This window comes from Hypanus sabinus, chromosome 3 (assembly GCF_030144855.1).
Source record: "Hypanus sabinus isolate sHypSab1 chromosome 3, sHypSab1.hap1, whole genome shotgun sequence".
Classification (NCBI taxonomy): domain Eukaryota; kingdom Metazoa; phylum Chordata; class Chondrichthyes; order Myliobatiformes; family Dasyatidae; genus Hypanus; species Hypanus sabinus.
Genome location: NC_082708.1, coordinates 69,681,247 through 69,701,296, shown reverse-complemented (window position 1 = coordinate 69,701,296; position 20,050 = coordinate 69,681,247). Strand labels below are relative to the sequence as shown.

At 39.7% G+C, this 20,050-nt stretch overlaps 1 protein-coding gene across 1 annotated transcript in view; it reads right to left on the bottom strand.

Annotated features, from left to right (window-relative positions):
* fat3a (FAT atypical cadherin 3a) overlaps nt 1–20,050 on the bottom strand; it is a 570,475-nt gene that overhangs the window by 98,496 nt on the left and 451,929 nt on the right. The window contains exons 13-15 of the mRNA XM_059964604.1: nt 17,244–17,440; nt 16,961–17,114; nt 15,107–15,340 (exon numbers count right to left, since the gene is read on the bottom strand). Coding sequence (XP_059820587.1) covers nt 15,107–15,340; nt 16,961–17,114; nt 17,244–17,440 — 585 coding nt within the window. The remainder of the gene's footprint in view (nt 1–15,106; nt 15,341–16,960; nt 17,115–17,243; nt 17,441–20,050) is intronic.

The following is a 20,050-nucleotide window of genomic DNA, read 5'->3' as shown; positions in this document are numbered from 1 at the left end:
ATAATCACTAATGGAACTAAAAATATAGAAGAAACATTTTTATTGAAAAGGTAAAGCCTTTTCACATTTGTTCATGTCCAGTGTGTTTACTAGGCTGGATGGGCAGACATTTATTGCCAATTCGATGAACTGAGTAGCCTGCTAGATCACATTAGATGTCAATTGCATGTCAGTCTCCATGGTAGGTCTGGAGTCCAAACTGGATGAGTTCAGCAAAATTCCTTCCCTAAGCAGTTCAGTGAACCAGATGTTTCTCTCAGCACCAGTAGTTACATGTCATTATAAACAAAGCTATTTTCTTTAAATTCCAGACTCATTTATCCACTAAAGTGCACATTTTCCAGCTGCATGGTGGCATTTAAAACTACAATGAGGAGATGATTGGATGTGAGGAAGAGGTGGGGTGTCACTAGGTGTGTGGAAGAGATTTATTTTCCAGGAAAATTGAACTCAAGGGTTTGCTCTGCATTCTGCCACAGGCTTGATAGGTAAAATGGCCTCCTCCTTGTCAAAAGGAAACATGAGAATTAAATATACAAAATAAAGAGAGGGCAATGGGAATAAGTGCTTGTACTGATAGTGTTAGATGAAATGGACGGTGGAGGTGGGATGCTTCCGTGGAACACAACTTATTTCATTCTGAAATGGAAGTATCATTTATGTATGGCATGTTCTATGTAATTCCTTATTCCTAGTTATCCAGAGTACTGCAGAGGGAAGAGATAGTCTAGGCACAGATTAACAGACACAGCAAATGGATTTTTTAGATCTGAGTAAATTCTTGTGCTTTATAGAATGCCACCCTTTCAAGTACAAAATATTGTATTAGTATATATCTAAAGTTCTTCAGTATACTTAACAAACCAGGAAAAGCCAATCATGCTTGATGTACCAGAACATAAGGAATAGGCTATTCATTACCTTGAGTATGATGATAATTACCTTTCCCATCTGACTCCCTGAACAATGCGAAATTTTGTCAACAGTGTCCTATCTACAAAATGCATGGCAATTTAAATGCAGATAATTATTATCTGATCTGGCTACCCTCAATCATCAACAAACCTTGGAAGGCATGTAAAAGCGTCATTTTGCAAGGGCAGAAAGGGGGGAAAGTGAGTGGATGGAAAGAGAAACAAAGGTGGTAGGAGAGGAGTCTGAGGGACAAGGATGACTTAATGACAATGGAAGGGACAAGGATGACTTAATGACAATGGAAGGGACAAGGATGACTTAATGACAATGGGGGGGAGCAAGGCTGCAAGGGTGGGGATTGTGTAGTTGCGCAGATGCTTGTGCATTCACTTATTTAAAGCGTACATACGATTTGATTTTGAGTATTGTATATGTTTATGCTAAGTTTGTGCAGCAGAAAATAGCTCCCAATCATCCTGGCTACTGAACCAAGACTTCGTTCTGTCAACACTCTGTTACGAACGTGCCACAACTCTGAGGGGCCGAAGGGTACAAAGTAGCCCCCTCCTTTGTGAGAATCGCAAGATCGCTATTAATTCGGGTCTGGGACCCAGGAAATGAGAGAGAGATACTCAGTATCCTCAAGGTTTGGAATGTGTCCTGGGCCTCTGAAAGACAAAGCCACGGATAACGGCCATTGTCTCTTGGAGACAGAATTGTGTATTGAGTACTGTACTATTCATTGAAGCCCTCAGGGAATTAACAGAGGGGGCTGGTTGAGGGATTGCATCATCCCAACCTGATTGACATCTGAGACCCCGTGAGTAAGGATAAAAGAGGGTCTGGGGAACAACCCCTTCAGACGCACCAGGAGAAATGCTAGAAATCCTGTGACAGCGTTTAATAGTGACAGCCGGTGGGGGGCCCCCGTGCGTCCTTTTCCATTTGCCTCGGAATTGGTGGGCCTTACCACGGAAGAACGGCTTTAGCTAAAAGGAGAATCCACCACCAATGACATTTCAAAGGATTGACATCATAAAAAGGAAAAACAGGCAAGTTCTAAAAATCCGTCTCTCTCTCCAACCAAAAGCTGCCGCCCGAATGAACTTGAGTGACTTTTATATTTCCATCGGACAATACATTATCCCCTAGACAACGATAGAGCTATTTCTTATTGATTATTATTACACCCGCACTTTTAGACGTATAGTATCTGTATGTTTGCATTGATATTATTTTTTGTATTTTTACCAATAAATATTGTTAAAGTAGTACCATCAGACTTCAACGGACCTCTCTATCTTTGCTGGTAAGTGACCCAGTTACAGGGTACGTAACAACTCTATATCTTCATTCCGTAGAAATGTGGTGGAAGCAAATCACTTTCAAAATTATTGAAGTAGAACAAAATTAAAAGGATACATCTAATCCGCCCATTAAAAAAATTCCGTTAAGGTATGCTGGAAACAGCCAGCAGATTAGGCAGCCTATGTGGAGACAGCAACAGTTTCAGGCTGTTGAAATTTCATCATAACCCTATTGCCATAGACACTGTCTGACTCGAAGAGCATTTCCTGTTTTCACCATTTTCCAGCATCTGCTGGTTGCTGCTTCAGCAGTTAACGTGAAACTTTAGTATGTTTAAATGCTTTTAGGGGAAAGCTTGAGTACTAAATATGATGTACTGAGGGCATGCAAGATGAACTTCATTTTTCTGTAATTACTTACATAAAAATAGGCTCAGCTAATTTCTGGTTTAGGAACAAATCTATGTTGAAGATTCCCAGTTTTATAGAATGCATTAAAATGAAAATCAACTGGGTAATACATGGATGCCTTTTATCTATGTCATGTGCATGTAAAGATATACAGTTTGTCATTGATTCTGATTTGTTTCATCTTTTATTTATCATTGTTCTTATTCTGGATTTGGTTGAAAACCGTACTGTACAGAAAGGATCAAGATTTTGCAGAGATATATTAAATGAGTAATTCTTTTCTATTCGAATGAAAGGTAGAAGCTGGTGTCGAGAGACTATGAAGTCAGATTGAGACAGACAATCACATACAGTATTCGAAAACCTGCATGGGTGCACAGAAATGGTTGGAGATGTAATGGGGGTTTATTAAGGTACTATCAAAGAAACCATGTAGAGATGAAAACCTAAAAAGTACTAAGAAACTATTAATAGAAGAGACTCTGCAAATGCTGGAAATTCAGAGCAACATTAAAAAAATGCTGGCACAGCTCAGTAGGTCAGGCACCATTCTATGGAGAGGAATAAAGAACTGATTTTTTCAGGCTGAGACCCTTCAGCAGAAACTACATGGATGGTGAATTAATAATGTCTTATATTTCTTAATAACTTAAAATCCAAAATAGTTAAACATAATTTAACCTCTATAAATCAGCCACTTCTAAAGTACATCTGACATTGGAGTGTGCGTTTTTCACTTGACACCAATCACTAGCGAAATGCAACTATTTAAAATCTAGACTGTTGTACATAAAACAATGAAACAACATAAAAGATATTGGCTTAGATTACACAGGGAAATGCCTGCAGTCCTGTGCTTAACTGCAGGCTGCTCCCCATATAACTTCCATTAATTTTGGAACTCCTGCCTTTGTTAAAGCCACTCCCAAACGTCCCCATCACTGTCTATCACAACTTTGCTGGCAGTGCTTTTGTATAGGACTCCTGATGAAGTTCAGCACCGAAGCACAAAGCTGCAGCAATTCCCCTCACCTACACTTTGGAACTGACCCTAACAACCTGCACCAGGAGTAAACACAGTATCTCTAGTCACTTCAATGAAGAGGAGAAAGTGCAGAAACAAAGGTTAATTTTAACTAATTTACATATATTGAATTAGCTTCCTCAAATTATTTTAAGAAGTGCATTTAAGATTTGTTTTTTTTCTAAGTTATTAAAGATGAATGAGAATTTACAATTGTTTTGAATTCCTATACATGGTTTCGAGCATTAGAACCAATCAAAATTTATAGTTCAGGCCAGCTGTCAAAGCTTCTTCACCATTTCTCAAGCAGGGTTTGTCCTGGCCTTGGAATTACACCGAGGAACTGCAAGCATACAGGGACTCACCAGTGAAAATGGAGCCAAGTATGTGTAGCAAGCTGGCCTCGGGCAATTTGCACTAGGTAAGTACGGAATATTTTGTAGGTCAGCTGCAAATGCAGGCTTTTGGGATTTGACCTTTCCTGCATTATTGATGAGGAGTAATCACCCAGACAGCTCCTTACAGATTCAGCTGTCAACACTTTTTCCTGGCTTCTCTGAATCACTGCCAGGTAATTGCCCTCAAGCTCTTGTTGACTACAAATCAAATTATATGTATGTGCAGTTGAAATTAAGTGTCTGCACGGAAGTTATACAGGGGTTGCAAGAAATATCATGGAAGAAATGAATTGAAGCATATCTCTAAATTGAGGATGGAAGACGGAGGACTAATATTGACTACTGGTCAAAGGAGGGACACATCAAGTCAAAGAAATTGAATACAAAGTGAGGCAGAGAAGATGAGACAACAGAAATCTGCATTTATCCTGTACTTTATTTTGGTTCTGTAACCTCTAGCAGGGGTTAACAATCCCTGGATGAACAGAAGCACAGTTAAACACAGACCATTCACTGACAAGAAAGGCAGAAATGGACGAGCAAAGAGAAGAAAAAGGAAGGGGATTCAGCATCTTGACAGCATGGCCATAATGATGTTCTGTATAGTTCTCTATTTTACTTATACACTTGTCCTTCACATATTCTCACAGACAGCAAACACTCAGCATGGGCAATGTCAGACTATATTTTACATCTTACTTGGTGTGCTTGGACACAGTGGCTTGTCAGAGGCCAGCCAGAGGCAGTTTTGTCTTTTTTACGATCGCAAGAACATTCTGGTCTTTAATTATTTCGGGTACTGAAGGTCTATCCCATTAGCAAGCTGCCTATGGGTGAAGGAGCTGCTCTTGGTGTGGACCATGTTGCTGCCTGCTACAGGAAAGCATCGGAGTTCATGCATGAAAACAGCCTGTAGTGTAATGGTGGGTGATTGTCCTGGATGCTTCTCTTGCAATCACAAGATCTTGTTGGACATTGATAATGTAAGATGCTGCAGGACCATTTCCCTTGCTATTTGGCACAACAGACAGTGGGGATTAAGTAGCCTCGGTTATAGTGAGGTCTCGGCTTCAAGCATGGGCTTGTAAGAACACAAGAAACAGTAGCTGGAGGAGGCCAACTGGCACTTCGAGCCTGTTCCGTCATGTCATTCAATAAGATCATGGCTGATCTGGCCATGGACTTATCTCCACCTACTTGTCTTTTCCCCATATCCCTTAATTCCCCTACTATTCAAAAATCTATCCGACCTTGTCTTAAACATATGTTACTGAGGTAGCCTCCACAACTTCTTTGGGTAGAGCATTCCACAGATTCACCACTCTCTGGGAAAAGCAGTTCTGTCCTAAATCTACTCCCCCAAAGCTATGTCCCCTAGTTCTAGTCTCACCTACCAGCAGAAACAACTTTCCTGCCTCTATCTTATCCATCCCTTTCATAATTTTATATACTTCTATCAGATCTCCTCTCATGCTTCTGAATTCTATCGAGTACAGTCCCATGCAACTCAATCTCTCCTCATAGTATAATCCCCTTATCTCTGGAATCAACCTGGTGAACCACCTCTGCACCACCTCCAAAGCCAGTATATCCTTCCTCAAGTATGGAGATCAGAACTGCACACAGTACTCCAGGTGTGGCTCACCAGTACCCTGTACAGTTGCAGCATAACCTCCCTTCTCTTAACTTCAATCCCTCGAGCAATGAAGGCCAACATTCCATTTGCCTACTTGATAGCCTGCTACACCTGCAAACCAACCTCTTGTGATTCATGCACAAGCACTCCCAAGTTCCTCTGCACAGCATGCTGCAGTTTTTTCCTATTTAAACGATAATCTGTTTTTTCTTCATTTTCCCTTCCAAAGCAGATGACCTCGCATTTACCAACATTGTACTCCATCTGCCAGACCACTGCCCACTCACTTAGCCTATCTAGATCTATCTGCAGGCTCTTAGTATCTTCTGCATAATTTGCTTTTCCACTTAATTTAGTATTGTCAGCAAACTTGGATACACTACACTTGGTCCCCTCTTCCAGATTGTTAATGTATATCATGAATAGATGCGGGCTCAGCACCAACCCCTGTGGCACAGCTCTCACCAGATTGCCAACCACAGCAACACCCATGTATCACAACTCACTACTTTCTGTTAGTTAACCAATCCTCTGTCTATGCTAATACATCATCCACCCCCTCAACTCTGCATCCTTATCCTATGGATAAGTATTTTATGCGGCACCCTATCGAAGGCATTCTGGAAACCCGAGTAAATAACGTCCATTGTCTGCGGTTGTAGTCCAGCAGAGGAGACGCTGGAGGTGGTATAGCGAGGCATTCACGCTCAGTTGGGGCTGGCCTCTCCCACGGTAATCCCCCCCAGTGTTCAATCAGTGGAATGACAAGCTGGACTGCGTGCATGTGTTTGTCTGCAGAATTTTGGGATTTGTATGTTTGCTTGCTATCTTGATGTGCTGTATGTGCCTTGTGCTGTGTATGTTTTGTCCCTAGAGGAACATCGTTTCGTTCAGCTGTATTCATGTATGGTTGAATGATAATTAAAATTTGAACTTCAACATGCAGCCAAACACACTTTCATTTCAGATGGTATCATTTGAATAGTGATCAGACCAGTAGCCCACCTAATTTTTCACATCAGTAATTTTGAAAAGGAGGATGAAGTTAACTGTAATAACCCCATAATTCTTTTGAGCTGAGATCAGCTAAATCACAGTTCAGAATCTGCTGGTTTACATTGCAAATGTATGCAATTATGCATATTATTAAAATTGAAAGTTTGCCTTGCTGCCTTCAATCTATTGTACTATTAATCTAATGACTTGGGGGTCAATGTAGTACAAAGTTCATCTACCATTGATACCAAATGTGAAGTAATTTCATCAAACTTCAGTCCTGGGACAGATTAGGTGCTATATTAGTTGTTTTTTTTAGAAAAATGTACTGGTAACTAAGAGTGAATTATTTCACAGTATACTTGAATCTGTGTAAAAGTTGGATCTGAAAGTTATGCTATAAATAGAGGCAGCATAAAAATTGTTTTCTTTATTTCTGTTTGGAAAGGAGAAAATGTTACTCAATATCAATCATTATGAGAGATTAACTAGCTGAAAATAGTATTGGTAACAGAAAAGCCACTTCAATGCCTCAATAGGAACTGCTTCACAATGAAGGATTAAATTCTGCTAAAAACAAAAGGAAATCACCCCAAGGATACTTGCTTGTGGCTGCAGTTTCACAACCACAACTGCTACCTCTCAGCTCCAATATCTCTGGGTCAGTTCTGAGCTTTGGGACTTCCGTATGGAGTTTGTATATTCTCCTTCTGACCCCGTTTCCAGTAGTTGCTTCAGTTCCCTCCCGCATCCCAAAGTATGCTCCGGAGGTCAACTGGTACCCTGTCAATTGTTCCTGCTGAGTAGGTGAATGATAAACTCTGTGGAGAATTGATGTAAGCGAAGAATGGGATTCCGTATAGGATTGGTCACATGGGTGTTTTGTGGTTGGCACAGACTCAGTGGTCAGTTTCCATGCCGTAAGACTCTACATTTTTACAGTGGAGCACCCTGAGCTGTGCATCAATCCTGTTGTGGAGAAGCAGGAAACTAAAATAATTAGATTAGCCTCCCTCTTTGTGGTTGGGGACCAGATTTAAATTTGATTCCACTGGTTCAGGAAACTAATGGCTAACAGAAGAGATGGACTGAAGGCTCCAGAATGCAATTGTTTTGGAGCAAGGAACTCTAAGCTCCCTAGTTTGCTTTTAAGCCTCTCTGGCCACTGCACTACAGCAACCCTTCTGCTGATTACTGAAGTCCCGTTCTGCAGCCTGCCCCATGACCACAACCATTGCCGATGGTCTCCTAAGGCTTCTGGCTTGCAAGCTTTTATCACTGGTTCCCCTCACTGCAGCTGACAGCCTGAGAGGCTGGTCAGTACCATGGGAAAGATAAGCCATGAGGTGCCATTCTTTTCCACAGCCATAATATTGATAAGACTGCCTCAAACGTTTCACACAAAATTGTAAGTTTCAAGATAAAAAAAAATGCTCCAGAGGTCTTGTATTGCATATGTAATTGCTTATACTAAAATCTCATGTATTCATTCTTAAAGTTTAAAATTTCCAGATTAGTCCTTTTTAATCATTGTCCTTTGCCAAGACGATAATTGTGCCAGGAAGCTCGCGTTCAATTGCTGCTCTTCAGGAAATCACTTTAACAGCCACTGAAGACCAATTGATAAAGGAATTTAAACCATTTTATCGGTTAAGAATTTTGTTCCAGCGATTATGAAGGAATGGTGATACGTACATTGTCCAAGTTGAGAAACTCTACAGCTTAGGCTGGGATTTAGAAGTAATGATATCACTGTTCACCTGTTATCCCAGTTCTTTCAGCTGGTGGTGGTTTGTAGCTTAGGGAGATGATGTTGAAGCAACCTAGGTAAGTTACTACACTACATCATTTACACTCAGCCACCCCCTTTTTAGGTACGTCTGCTCATTAAAACAAATATCTAATCAGCCAATCATATGGCAGCGATCCAATGCCTAGAAGCACGCAGTCATGGTCAAGAGGTTCAGTTGTTGTTCAGATCAAACATCAGAATGGAGAAGAAATGGGAGGGGGTATTTGGGGTTTGATGATACCCTGCTGTATTTTTTTCTTAGTTTTGTGGCTTTCTGGAGAAGAAGAATTTCAGAGTTGTACATTTTGATAATAAATGAACCTTTGAAACTTTGAAACGTAATCTAAGCGACTTTGGTTCGATCTGTCAGGAAAGTACATAATAACACAAATAACCATGTATTATAACAGCGGTGTGAAGAAGAGCATCTCAACATGTTGAACTTTTAAGCAGATGGGCTACAGCAGCAGAAGACCACAATCATGCATTCAGTGGCCACTGTATTTAGCACAGGAGCTACGCAATAAAGTGGCCACTGTGTGTACTGGCACAAACAAGAGAAAATCTGCAGATGCTGGAAATCCAAGCAACACACACAAAATGCTGGAGGAACTCAGCAGGTTGGGCTGCATCTATGGAAATGTTTAAGGCCAAGACACTTTTTCAGGACTGGAAAGGAAAGAAGATGTCAGTATGAAAAGGTGCATTGAAGGGAAGGAGGAGAGCTAGAAGGTGATAGATGAAGCCACGTGAGTAGGAAAGGTAAAGGGCCAGAGAGGAGAGTGGACAAGGAGGAAGGGAAGGAGGAGATGACCCAGGGGAAGGTGATAGGCAGGTGAGAAGAGGTAAGAGTAATACAGACTGTCCCTGGGTTACAATCACCTGATTCATAGGCAGGTGATTGCCATAATAAAATTAAATTCAAAAGTCTGATATATGCATGTATGTCCACTCCTACGAATGACAGAGCGAGCTTACTTTCTCTTCACTTTCAGTGATCATGTTTGCATATCAGTCTTATGGTGGTTTTGATGACATTTATTATAATAGCGTGGAGGTACAGTTTCTGATTGTTTTCTGATTAATGGACAAAATCAACTTCCTTACCTCTGTAAGCTAGAGCCCATCCACTAAAGAGGGGCTGAGTGTATACACAGTGACCATGGAATGACAGGAATGAGGAAGTGGATGATTAAGGAGTGCTGGAAATGGTGGTGGAAGCCATTCACCAGCTGGTTGAACCTAGATGAAGCTGGGACAAACACCTTAATTTCCAGATGTCCTTTAGGAGGCACTGGTGGGTGAGTTAAAAAAGCAAAAAGGAAAACATTTGCCTACGGTGGGAGAAAGGCACTAAACTGGCACAGTATGAGGTAACAAAGTTAACAAATTTCACAACACATGCTGGTGATAATAAACCTGATTCTGATTCTAATGACTGAGATGATTGCCAAGAGTCAAATCCAAGCTTCATTAGTGACCATAAGCTTAATGACCTTATGTAAGTGGCCAAGGCCAGTGAGACATCTTGCCACAATCTTTTTTTATTTTTCACTTGGAACTGCACCATGACCGCCACATCAAACCTCAAACCGACATCTATTATACAATACTCAACATTAAACCATGGCACCCACATTACACAGATAACATTGCACAATAATTTGCAGCCCATTTCACCTTCTCCTGCAGATAATATGATCAGCAGACTGAACAAGCACGGTTTCAATAAACCCAGCTACGATTATGTAAGCAGTTGACACAAACCCTGTGATAATGTGGAGAAAGAAATAAAATAGAAAATGATCATTCCTGATCATCTGTTTTGCAAGCTGTTTCCCATTCATCCCTTTTGCTTTATGCTTTGTAAATCTTTGTTTACCATTTTGCCTTATTCAACATATTCTACTCCATGCATCTTTCAGAAGCCTAAGGACCTTCTCCTGGACAAGCAGCATCAGAGAAATAAAAAGACAGTAATGAAACTGGCAACCCTTCACTGCATGATTAACCTTACACATAGCTTTATCAAGGGATATGGAGTTTGCACAGTAAAGTACTGTCAAGGTGAACAATGAGCTATGATCTGTCTAAATGGTGGAGCAGGCTACTTCTACTTTTATTTCCTGTGTTCTCAATAGTTTAGAATTTCACACAATGTGAAGTACGAGTGGTCAAAATCCAGGACAGGAGAAAGGACTGGTGCCCATTCCCCAACCTCTTGATGCAGCTACAAAGAAGGTACAACAGCAGCTGTATTTCATTAGGAGTTTGTGATCTAAAACACTCCCAAATTTCTACAGAGTGTACTGTGGAGAGCATTCTAACTGGCTACAACACCATCTGGAATGGGGTGGGGCTACTGCACAAGATTGAAGTAAGCTGCAGAAAGTTGTAAGCTTGGCTCCATCATGTGCACCAGCCTCCATAGTATCCAGGACATCTTCAAGACGCAATGCCTCGAAAAGGCGGCGCCCATCGCCTAGAACACATCCTCTTCTCATTGCTACTGTCAGGAAGGAAGTGCAGAAGCCTGAAGGCACACACTCAGTGATTCAGGAACAGCTTCTTCCCCTTTGCCATCTGATTTCTGAATGGACACTGAACCCCTGAACATTCCCTCACTACTTGTTTTATTTCTATTTTTGCACTATTTATTTAAATTTATATACAGTATATATATATTTACGGTAATTTAGTTTCTTTCCTATTATCATGTATTGCATTGTACTGCTGCTGCAAAGTTAACAGATTTCATGACCTATGCCGGTGATATTAAACTTGATTCTAACTCTGTAGGGCAAGGATGCTCAGGTTCTGCTGCTGCAAAGTTAACAGATTTCATGGCCTATGCCGGTGATATTAAACTTGATTCTAACTCTGTAGGGCAAGGATGCTCAGGTTCTGCTGCTGCAAAGTTAACAGATTTCATGGCCTATGCCGGTGATATTAAACTTGATTCTAACTCTGTAGGGCAAGGATGCTCAGGTTCTGCTGCTGCAGGTAATTTCATAGAGGAAGCTTGCTGGGTCTGTACAATGTAATGCTTCTTGATGTCATAACTGGCCAAGTATTGTCCAGGGATTGAGGGCTGTCACTCTCTCCACACATTTGGAAATTAGCCATTTGGTTCACATTTGGGCCAAGACTGTGATGAAACTTGTAGCCAAATGATCATGGCAAAAAAAAAATAGTATTGGTAGATCTCCTGAGAATAATATTGGGAACAGCTGATAATTGAGAGGGATTTGACAGTAATTAACTGGATTTCATTGCCCTTGACTTTAGCGGATAAGTGTGTATCTGGGTAATTTTCCACATCACTGGGAAATACCAGTGCTGTAATTGCAATGCATCAGTCTGAGGTCAGGCACACTTGGTTCTGGAATCCAAGTCTTTTGTATTACATGCGACATTTTCTGGTCCCACAGCCTTAGTGTATATTATGCTCTTGATACAACATCTGAATTGGCTGAAAACTGTTCTCAATGATGATTTGGGAGGAAGCTGAGATGGATCCATTCAGCACATCAGGACAAAGTGCAAACACTGGCCTTGTCTTTAATGTGCATATGCTAGACCTGCCATCAGTGAAGTATCAACGAATGTCAAGTGCAATATAACCCAGTATAACTACTGTCAGATCCCACTACTCTCAATTATCAGATGTTTCTAATGTTATTCTCAAGAGCATCTACCAATACATATTTTGTTTTGTCAGGATTATTTGGCTGCAGGTTGATCACAGCCTTGGTCTAAACTTGGAACAGCTTATTTTCAGTTTGCTACATTAATTTTCAGGTGGCAGCAAGGGTGCTTCATGTAGGGTTATTCTCTTGTGCGAGCTGGTCATTTGGTGCAGATATTAATCAGGACCTTCAGGGAAGAAGATAATGCCAGCGAATAACGTGACCAAGAGCAACATCTTCCAGGCAGTTCACAAAGCTACTTCTTTCACTTCTTTTTCGTCTTTTTTCCCTTTCAAATGTGGTTCTGCTGCTGTTGGAGCCTGTGGTCAACAGTTTGCTGGTGTGTTGAACAATCTGCTGCTTTGATGTCTCCAAGGGTATTCCATGAGGTGTGCGGCCTCGAGGTCAAGAAGCCTGGAGATGGGCGGTGAGCCCATGATTGACACCATTTCTCACTGATCTTGCCAACTAAAGCACTGCATAAGATTGAAATCATTGAGGCGAGCAGGTGGTCAGCGCCATCTACCAGCCTCTCGCTTGTTGTTGCTGAGGAAATGTGTCTGTGTGTGACGTGCTCTCTTTCACTTGCTGTCCCTGAACAAAGGTCCCTGTGTTCAAATGGTCTCTCTCTGTTGCTCGATGCTGTTGGAGGATGCTGCCAGAGTTCTGGGTCTGCGGTTTGTGGATTAGACTCTGTAGTACATGTAATGATGTATTTCTAGTTACGGTCACTCGGTTTTTTTTGCTGCTGTTTTGGGCAACCCTGAATCAGGGAGGCCTGCTGATAACGAACACTGAGCTAAACTGAATATGCCTGGTCTCTTAATTTTGCATTTGGTATTCTGTGATCAAAATTTTTGCTGTTGTTTGCACGATTTGTTGCTTTTTTGCATGTGGGTGGGGGGGGGGGGTGATGATTTTATTGACAGGTTCCATGGTTTTATTTTTGTCATGGCTGTCTGTGGGGAAGACAAATCTCAGGGTTCAATACTGCAAACATACTTTGATAATAAATGTACTTTGATTAAACGATTCATACTGGCACACTGGCAATACTTCTTGAAGTACACAAATCCAAAATTAGATATTGATAAAAGAATCAAATTTAAAACAATTTTAACATAGCATGATACATTAAATTGTGAACAAAAAATTTAAATAGCCTAGGAGATCTGTTTTCAGTTGAAGCACATTGTTGAATGGATTTCTGTTGAAACCAAATGATCAGGGTAAACTCCCTAACGAATTGCACATAACCACATAACATTGATGAGTAAAAACAGACTATAGCCCAGGTAAGTTTGTGGATAAATAAATTTTAGCATGCACTGAAAGCTCATTTAACAGTTCACATGCAATAACTGATAACTATTAAGTGTTAATTGAATTTACACTCCCATAACATGTAACATCCATGTCTTCTGATGTGCCAAATACTGGCTTGATTGCCTCTTCCTCATAAAGTTTCAGTCAAAAAACTGAATAAATAATTAATTATCTAATGTTTGGCTGCTGCAAACCATAAATTGCATACAATGCAGTCTTGCTGAATCAAATTTATTGCTGTGCAATCATGTAGGTAGTACATTATTTGCATCAGGAATTAACACTGACTTAATCAAGTTGCATGTTAATCAATGCTTACTGGTGGGCAGCTCCAGTATTTGACCTTATTTTTCACATCATTGGTGAAGTTCTTTATGCAAGTCAACGGAAGGAGTTTATTTGGTGTAGTGTAGTATTAGTGGGTCCGGGTGCAAGAGTGCTACCTGACGCACGAGTATAAATGGACAAGATCAGGGATGCAGGAAAGATGCAGTACTGCACCGAATAAGTTTATCAGTAACATACAGCAAATATGATGCAAAACTACACTTAAAAATGACCAATAAATCTGCCTCAATGAGAGAGAATTTGGCCTGTGTGGCTAGATGCTTATTCTGGCTTCGGTTTTAACATACTTATTCAAGGGGAAGCACGTAATTGCATAGAGTAGGCCCAAGTCAGATCAAAGCACGGCTGCTCCCTCAAAGATTGAAAAAAGATGTTAATCAAGGGAATAGTTCAGAGTTGTAAACAGCAGAAATGGTTGTACAGCTATCGAGAGAAAATTAAAACACAACTAAATCCAAACTTGGCATGTGCGTTGCTGAATGGATTGAGTATGATGTCATTTAGCATGACATAGCATGTGTTGAGCAGCATTCTTTCTAAGCTGATATTGCCCAAGGGGGGTACGGGGTCAGCCATGAGGAGCACTGGTATAACCAATATGAATGTTCTCTCATTAGAATACCCTTTGGAGACCACAGTGAGGTAGGGGAGAATGTCTATGACCTGATGGGTGAAAGTAGGGCTGAGTAGGTGATATATTATTATGAAACCAAAGGAACATGTGCTTTTTCTAATACCAAAATATATAAGAAGAGATGAGATGCAAGCAATGTACCACCCATTGCACATCACCAATGAAGAAATTGTACTATAAGAAAGTGTCATTGGCTATTTTTTCAATTCCCTTTCAATTTTTGATATATAAAGATGATCATAAGTAAACATTACTAATTTCAATACAAACTTAGAATGCTATCAAACATACTATATACTTGTTTCTAAGTCAAAGTTACGAAGTGGCTAGGTTTTTTTTTATCTCAACTAAAATAAAGCCAGCAAATTTCCATCAGCACACAAGAGAGCTGGAGAAACTTAAAAAGCATCTATGGAGGATGATGGACAGTCCTGATGAGGATCTCGAAGTTAAGCGTTGACTGTAGATTTCCCTCCATAGGTGCTGCCTGACCCACTGAGTTCTTCCAACTCTTTTGTGTTTTGCTCCAGATTTCCAGCATCCACAGTCTTTTGCGTCCCTGTGAATTTCCATTATTGCTTCCCGTTTTATAAAGTGCCACAGCAAATTTTCAAAACTACAGTGACGTACCTATATCTGGATCCATTGCTTCGACTTTTGTCAGCAGAGCTTTAACTGCTGTGTTCTCATATACAGATTCAGTATAATGTTCAGAAGAAAACACAGGTGGATTATCATTCACATCCTCCAAAGTCAGAACTACTCCTGACTGGCAGTAACGCCCACCTCCGTCTGATGCTCTGGCAATCAAATTATATACTTGAGTTTCCTCACGGTCTAAAGCTGATAATGTTTTTAGTTCACCTATAAGACAATAAAAGGTGCACAATGAATAACGTACATTGAGCAGCAAGTAATCCTAAATTGTTCAAGACGATGAAGTTGTACAGAATGATTCTGAAGAGAAAATTATACTTTTTTTTGACAGAACCAAATAAAAACTAGCATGCTGCGGTGTGTACTGTTATCACAAACAATGGGATGAAACAGTTGATCTTGACTGCTCATCAGGCTTGCCGTCTGTGATAGTCCCATTTTAGGACTTTAGAGGTCTTATCAATCATCAGATCTACCTGCCATGGGTATGCCTCAAGGCAGAGGCCCCATGAGTAGTAATCAAACCTCAGATCTGAACTTGAACTCCCTCCTCCAGACCATCCTAGTGGCCTTTTCACTGTCCACTGCTATACAACTCTTTTCAGCCATTTCCATGTTGCAATGTGTTTGGAAGTGCACCATGGCAGTTAACAGGAGGCTAAAACAGCTCGGGCCGTGAGAGCTCAGAATTCAGAATCAAACACAACTAGGAGCCTGCATGTCCTCCCCGTGGAATGTGTGGGATTTCCCCAGGAGCTCCGGTTTCCTCCCACAGTCCAAAGGTGTACTGGTTAGTAGGTTAATTGGTCTTTGGAAAATGGCCTGTGATGAGGTTAAACTGGGGGTTGCTGGGTGATGTGGCTTGAAGGGCAGAAGGGCCTGTTCTGTGCTGTACCTCAATAAGTAAGTAAGCAAACAAGTAAAACAAATAAATAAACAGATTTTTAAAAAGCAATGAAGGGGCTGACTTTCACACTGCAGCTAGGCCAGCAGCTCTCCTTAATTCTATCAGCTGGTGAACTTTATACCCCAGAACAATGATATTACACTTTGCAGGCATGTTACACTACACATATATGATGATTAAAAATCACGTTAATACTGTGTGAAAGTTTCTAATTGTAGAAAGAATATATACACAGCATCTTCTGAAAAACTATGCTAAACGCTTTTCAATTTTGTAATTTTTCTCTTGTATTAATATATTGTGTAAGCACAACGATGGCCTTATACAGATTAACATGGGGCATGCTAATCTGATCATTATTTTATAATGAGTTTCTTCACCTGCAGCTGCTTTTGTTTTACTATGGTGAAATCTGCTCTCTAACCTTAACTAAAATTAAAAACCACTTCACAGATCCTAGCAACACACACAAAATTCTGGTGGAACGTAACAGGCCAGGCAGCATCTATAGGAAGTACAGTCGACGTTTCAGTCGGAGACATCAAGTCCAAGTGTACTTTTTCTATCATGCTTCTCTAAATTTTGCAACGTTCAATAGCCAGGTTCATATAACCAAAGGATTGCCCCATCTATAAATTATGTTTGGGATTTTGTTAACTTTGTCATAACTCTGTAAAATAAATAGCTATTCTCCAATGCTTCAGTGAGTAGTTATGAACTAAGTGATCTTAGGTCTGGATTGGCAGATAATGGAGGTATTTTAGTCAGAATATCTCTGTCACTGGGGGGATGCCCCTTCATTCTTTCAGGAAAATGATAATACAGTAAACTGTTGTCAGGTTCATATGTGGGTCATCTTATTTTTTTTCCAACACTATTTAAAGAGAGAATATCTATTTTAAGGTTACATAACCACTTACCACTTTCTGGTTCAAGGAAAAATTTATCTGATCCAGCTCCATGCAAAGAATACCTTATTTCTGCATTAGAACCAATGTCAGCATCATGAGCACCAATCCTTAGAATAACGTTATTTGGTGGAATATCTTCCACTATATTCTCTGTGTAGGTGACCTGCAATTATTTAACGGCAACAGATTTTAATAGTGATACAACACACTGTTCAAACATTTAAACGTCAGAATACTAAAAAGGGATTTCTTTTAAGTCAAAAATTGAGAAGCAGAGTAAGAAATCATTCACCTGGTTACACACTGGGTCGTTATCATTGGTGTCCAATATTCTGACTTCTACCACTGCTCTTGATACAAAGAGCCCGTCAGTGGCTGTAATATTCAGTTGGTAAATATCCTGTTCCTCACGATCTAATGGCCTTTTCACATAGACCTTCCACTCATTCTGAACCAAACCAAGAGCAAACTTCCCCTTAGGATTTCCCCCTAAACATGTATATATAGAAACATTAAAATAATTAAATTTTGAACATGGTAGATAATACTTCTCAGTGTCAATAAAAGTATTATCTAATGAAAGGCACTATTCTGGTGAGATAATGCCATAAAGGCCTGTCTATTCATGTAACTTTCAAAATGTGAACAATGTATATTTTCATCAATGGTGTTCAATTGTGTTCATTCAATAATATTCAAGTTATGTACAACAGAGCCTGAAGGAAAATAAAATTGCTTCTAGTTTACCTAACAATAAAGCTGAAATAACTTCTGAAAATTTATCAATACACACATCAAGAAAGAAAATCATTCAAGTGCATACTGAGGACCACGGCAACTAACTTGAAGCTAAATTTAATTTCCAGTATAGCTATTGATTTCAATCTTTCGGGTATTCTTGTTAGTGCCATAAACTGCTCAAGTTCACTTGAAATCTATCCTGGAGTAAGTAAAGTTTTGAAATTATCATGTGGGGAGCTCAGATCCGACAAGACAGCATTACCAATCCAGTTTACAACCTTTAGCAAAAACTTGAGAAACTTAGTTCTCAAACCTAGCACTCTTCTGGGTTAAGGTTAAAAATCTGGAACCTAATACACTTCTCATATGACAACCATCTAAATGAATAATAATTTTGAAGAATGGCATATAAATTTTAAAGTGATTATTTCAGGCAGTTTTAGATGATATGCAGGGCTAGATTAAGGAGTACAAATTCATTAATAATTGGTCACTTGTGACAAGTGACAAAATATAAAATCAAGAGCAGAAAATACCTCACTCCAAAATTTCAATTAATTGATTCCCACCTACTGACTTCTTCAGTCCTCCAGGGAATATAGATTAGACTCTCACAACCATTTTGGGTGAAAGTAGGCTTAAAATCTTAGTATCAATTGCTCAAGGAAATATGAACATGGATTCTGCAGTTTAATTTCCTTTTCATGTACTTACCAAGCTTCCTAGAATTCATTACTGGAAGCTTAGTGGTAAGACATTAACTGGGATGGCTGAGGACAAAGCACAAAACACATGCCAATAAAAAACTGAAATGTTACACAATATTCTTATCTGCTTATGTTCTATTCCCAGATATTAGTAGGAGCTCACTTTAATAACTTTGGAAGTCATTTCAATAACTTTGGAGGATTGAACATCCCGTCTCCACTTTACAGCAATCTGTACTTAATCTCCACTTTCCTCTATCCTCAAGTCTCCATTCAAATTCATTTGTCACCAAAACACAAACTGCCATAGATATATTTAAAAATTGTGACTGGTGAAGTTTGACGAATAAAGATTTATTTAAAAACAAAAGCACCTTAAATCAGTGATACATCATGTTATGTGAAAAATTAGACAAAACATTTTTTCAGTTACACTTAGGTAGAACACTCAGCTAGCTCTTCGGAAATTTTTAAAATGTCTAACAAGAATGCTCAGAAAGATGCTCAGTAGCGTCCTTGTGCACAGACTTTTCAGCATAACTTTCAGACTCATTGAAACTTGATAATCAAACGCAAATTGTGGAACTTCCCAATAGTGATTAATTTACCTTTGGACTGACACAATACTTGAAACAGCAGTACAGTGGATTCTGATTAAATGAGACACATTGAGGCCAGTACATTTTGCTCCAATTTAAGCTGCTGCCCCAATTAGCCAAAGTTTCATGGAATTAGTTAAAAAGGTATAAAGAAGACGAACTGAGTAACAAATTATGTATTTAAATGAAATACAGAATAAATTATAACACTAACAATACTATTAGGGTGGTATAAAACTTTGTCTTGATTCATATTAGAACCATAGGAAACTATAGCACAATACAGGCCCTTCGGCCCACAAAGTTGTGATGAACATGTCGCTAATATTGATGGAGGAATTCACCCATATCACATTCTTTTACCTGTAAATAAATAAAATCAGTGCAGATAACACTGACAATATTTTTTTGAAAGTGTTACTTCCTCATAAATTTGTTTTGATTTTGACTGAACACAAATACTTGTATCAAGAAAAAAGAAATTAAAATTTTTTGAATACAATGCGTTGAATTGTGTAACACCCTGGTTAAGATTGTTACTGCTATGCTGTGGTATTTCAGTTTGGCAGTTCTATAAGAGAAGTCTGTTCTGCGTTTAGCATGTTAGGGTTTGAGCTATGTTGTTCAACTTGAGACTGTTGTGTTAACCAATCAGGATGGTGGAATTGGGAGAAGGTTCTAAAGAACACTGTGCAGAGAAGTTTTTGTGATGGACACTGGTGTGAATGGAGGAATTTTGCCAGGAGCTGGGAGGGACAGGAGGGAAGATGGCTGAGGATGCCGTCCCTGTTGCACAAGGTACTTTGTGCAGATGAATGGCTTCAAGGAGCAAGGACCAGTACTCCCATCGGGGAGCCCGTTTGTTCGAGATGGATTCTGAGCGATATTCCGTAGGTGGTGTGTGCTTTCATGCAGACTGTGGGTCCAGTGTGTGAACTTCAAGATCAGCTCCAACTTATGTGCACATTTGGACTGGATTAACTGTAATGGAACACTAAAAATTTTTCCCTACTAACTGATCGATAAAGTTGAAATTTGAAAATATACTTTCT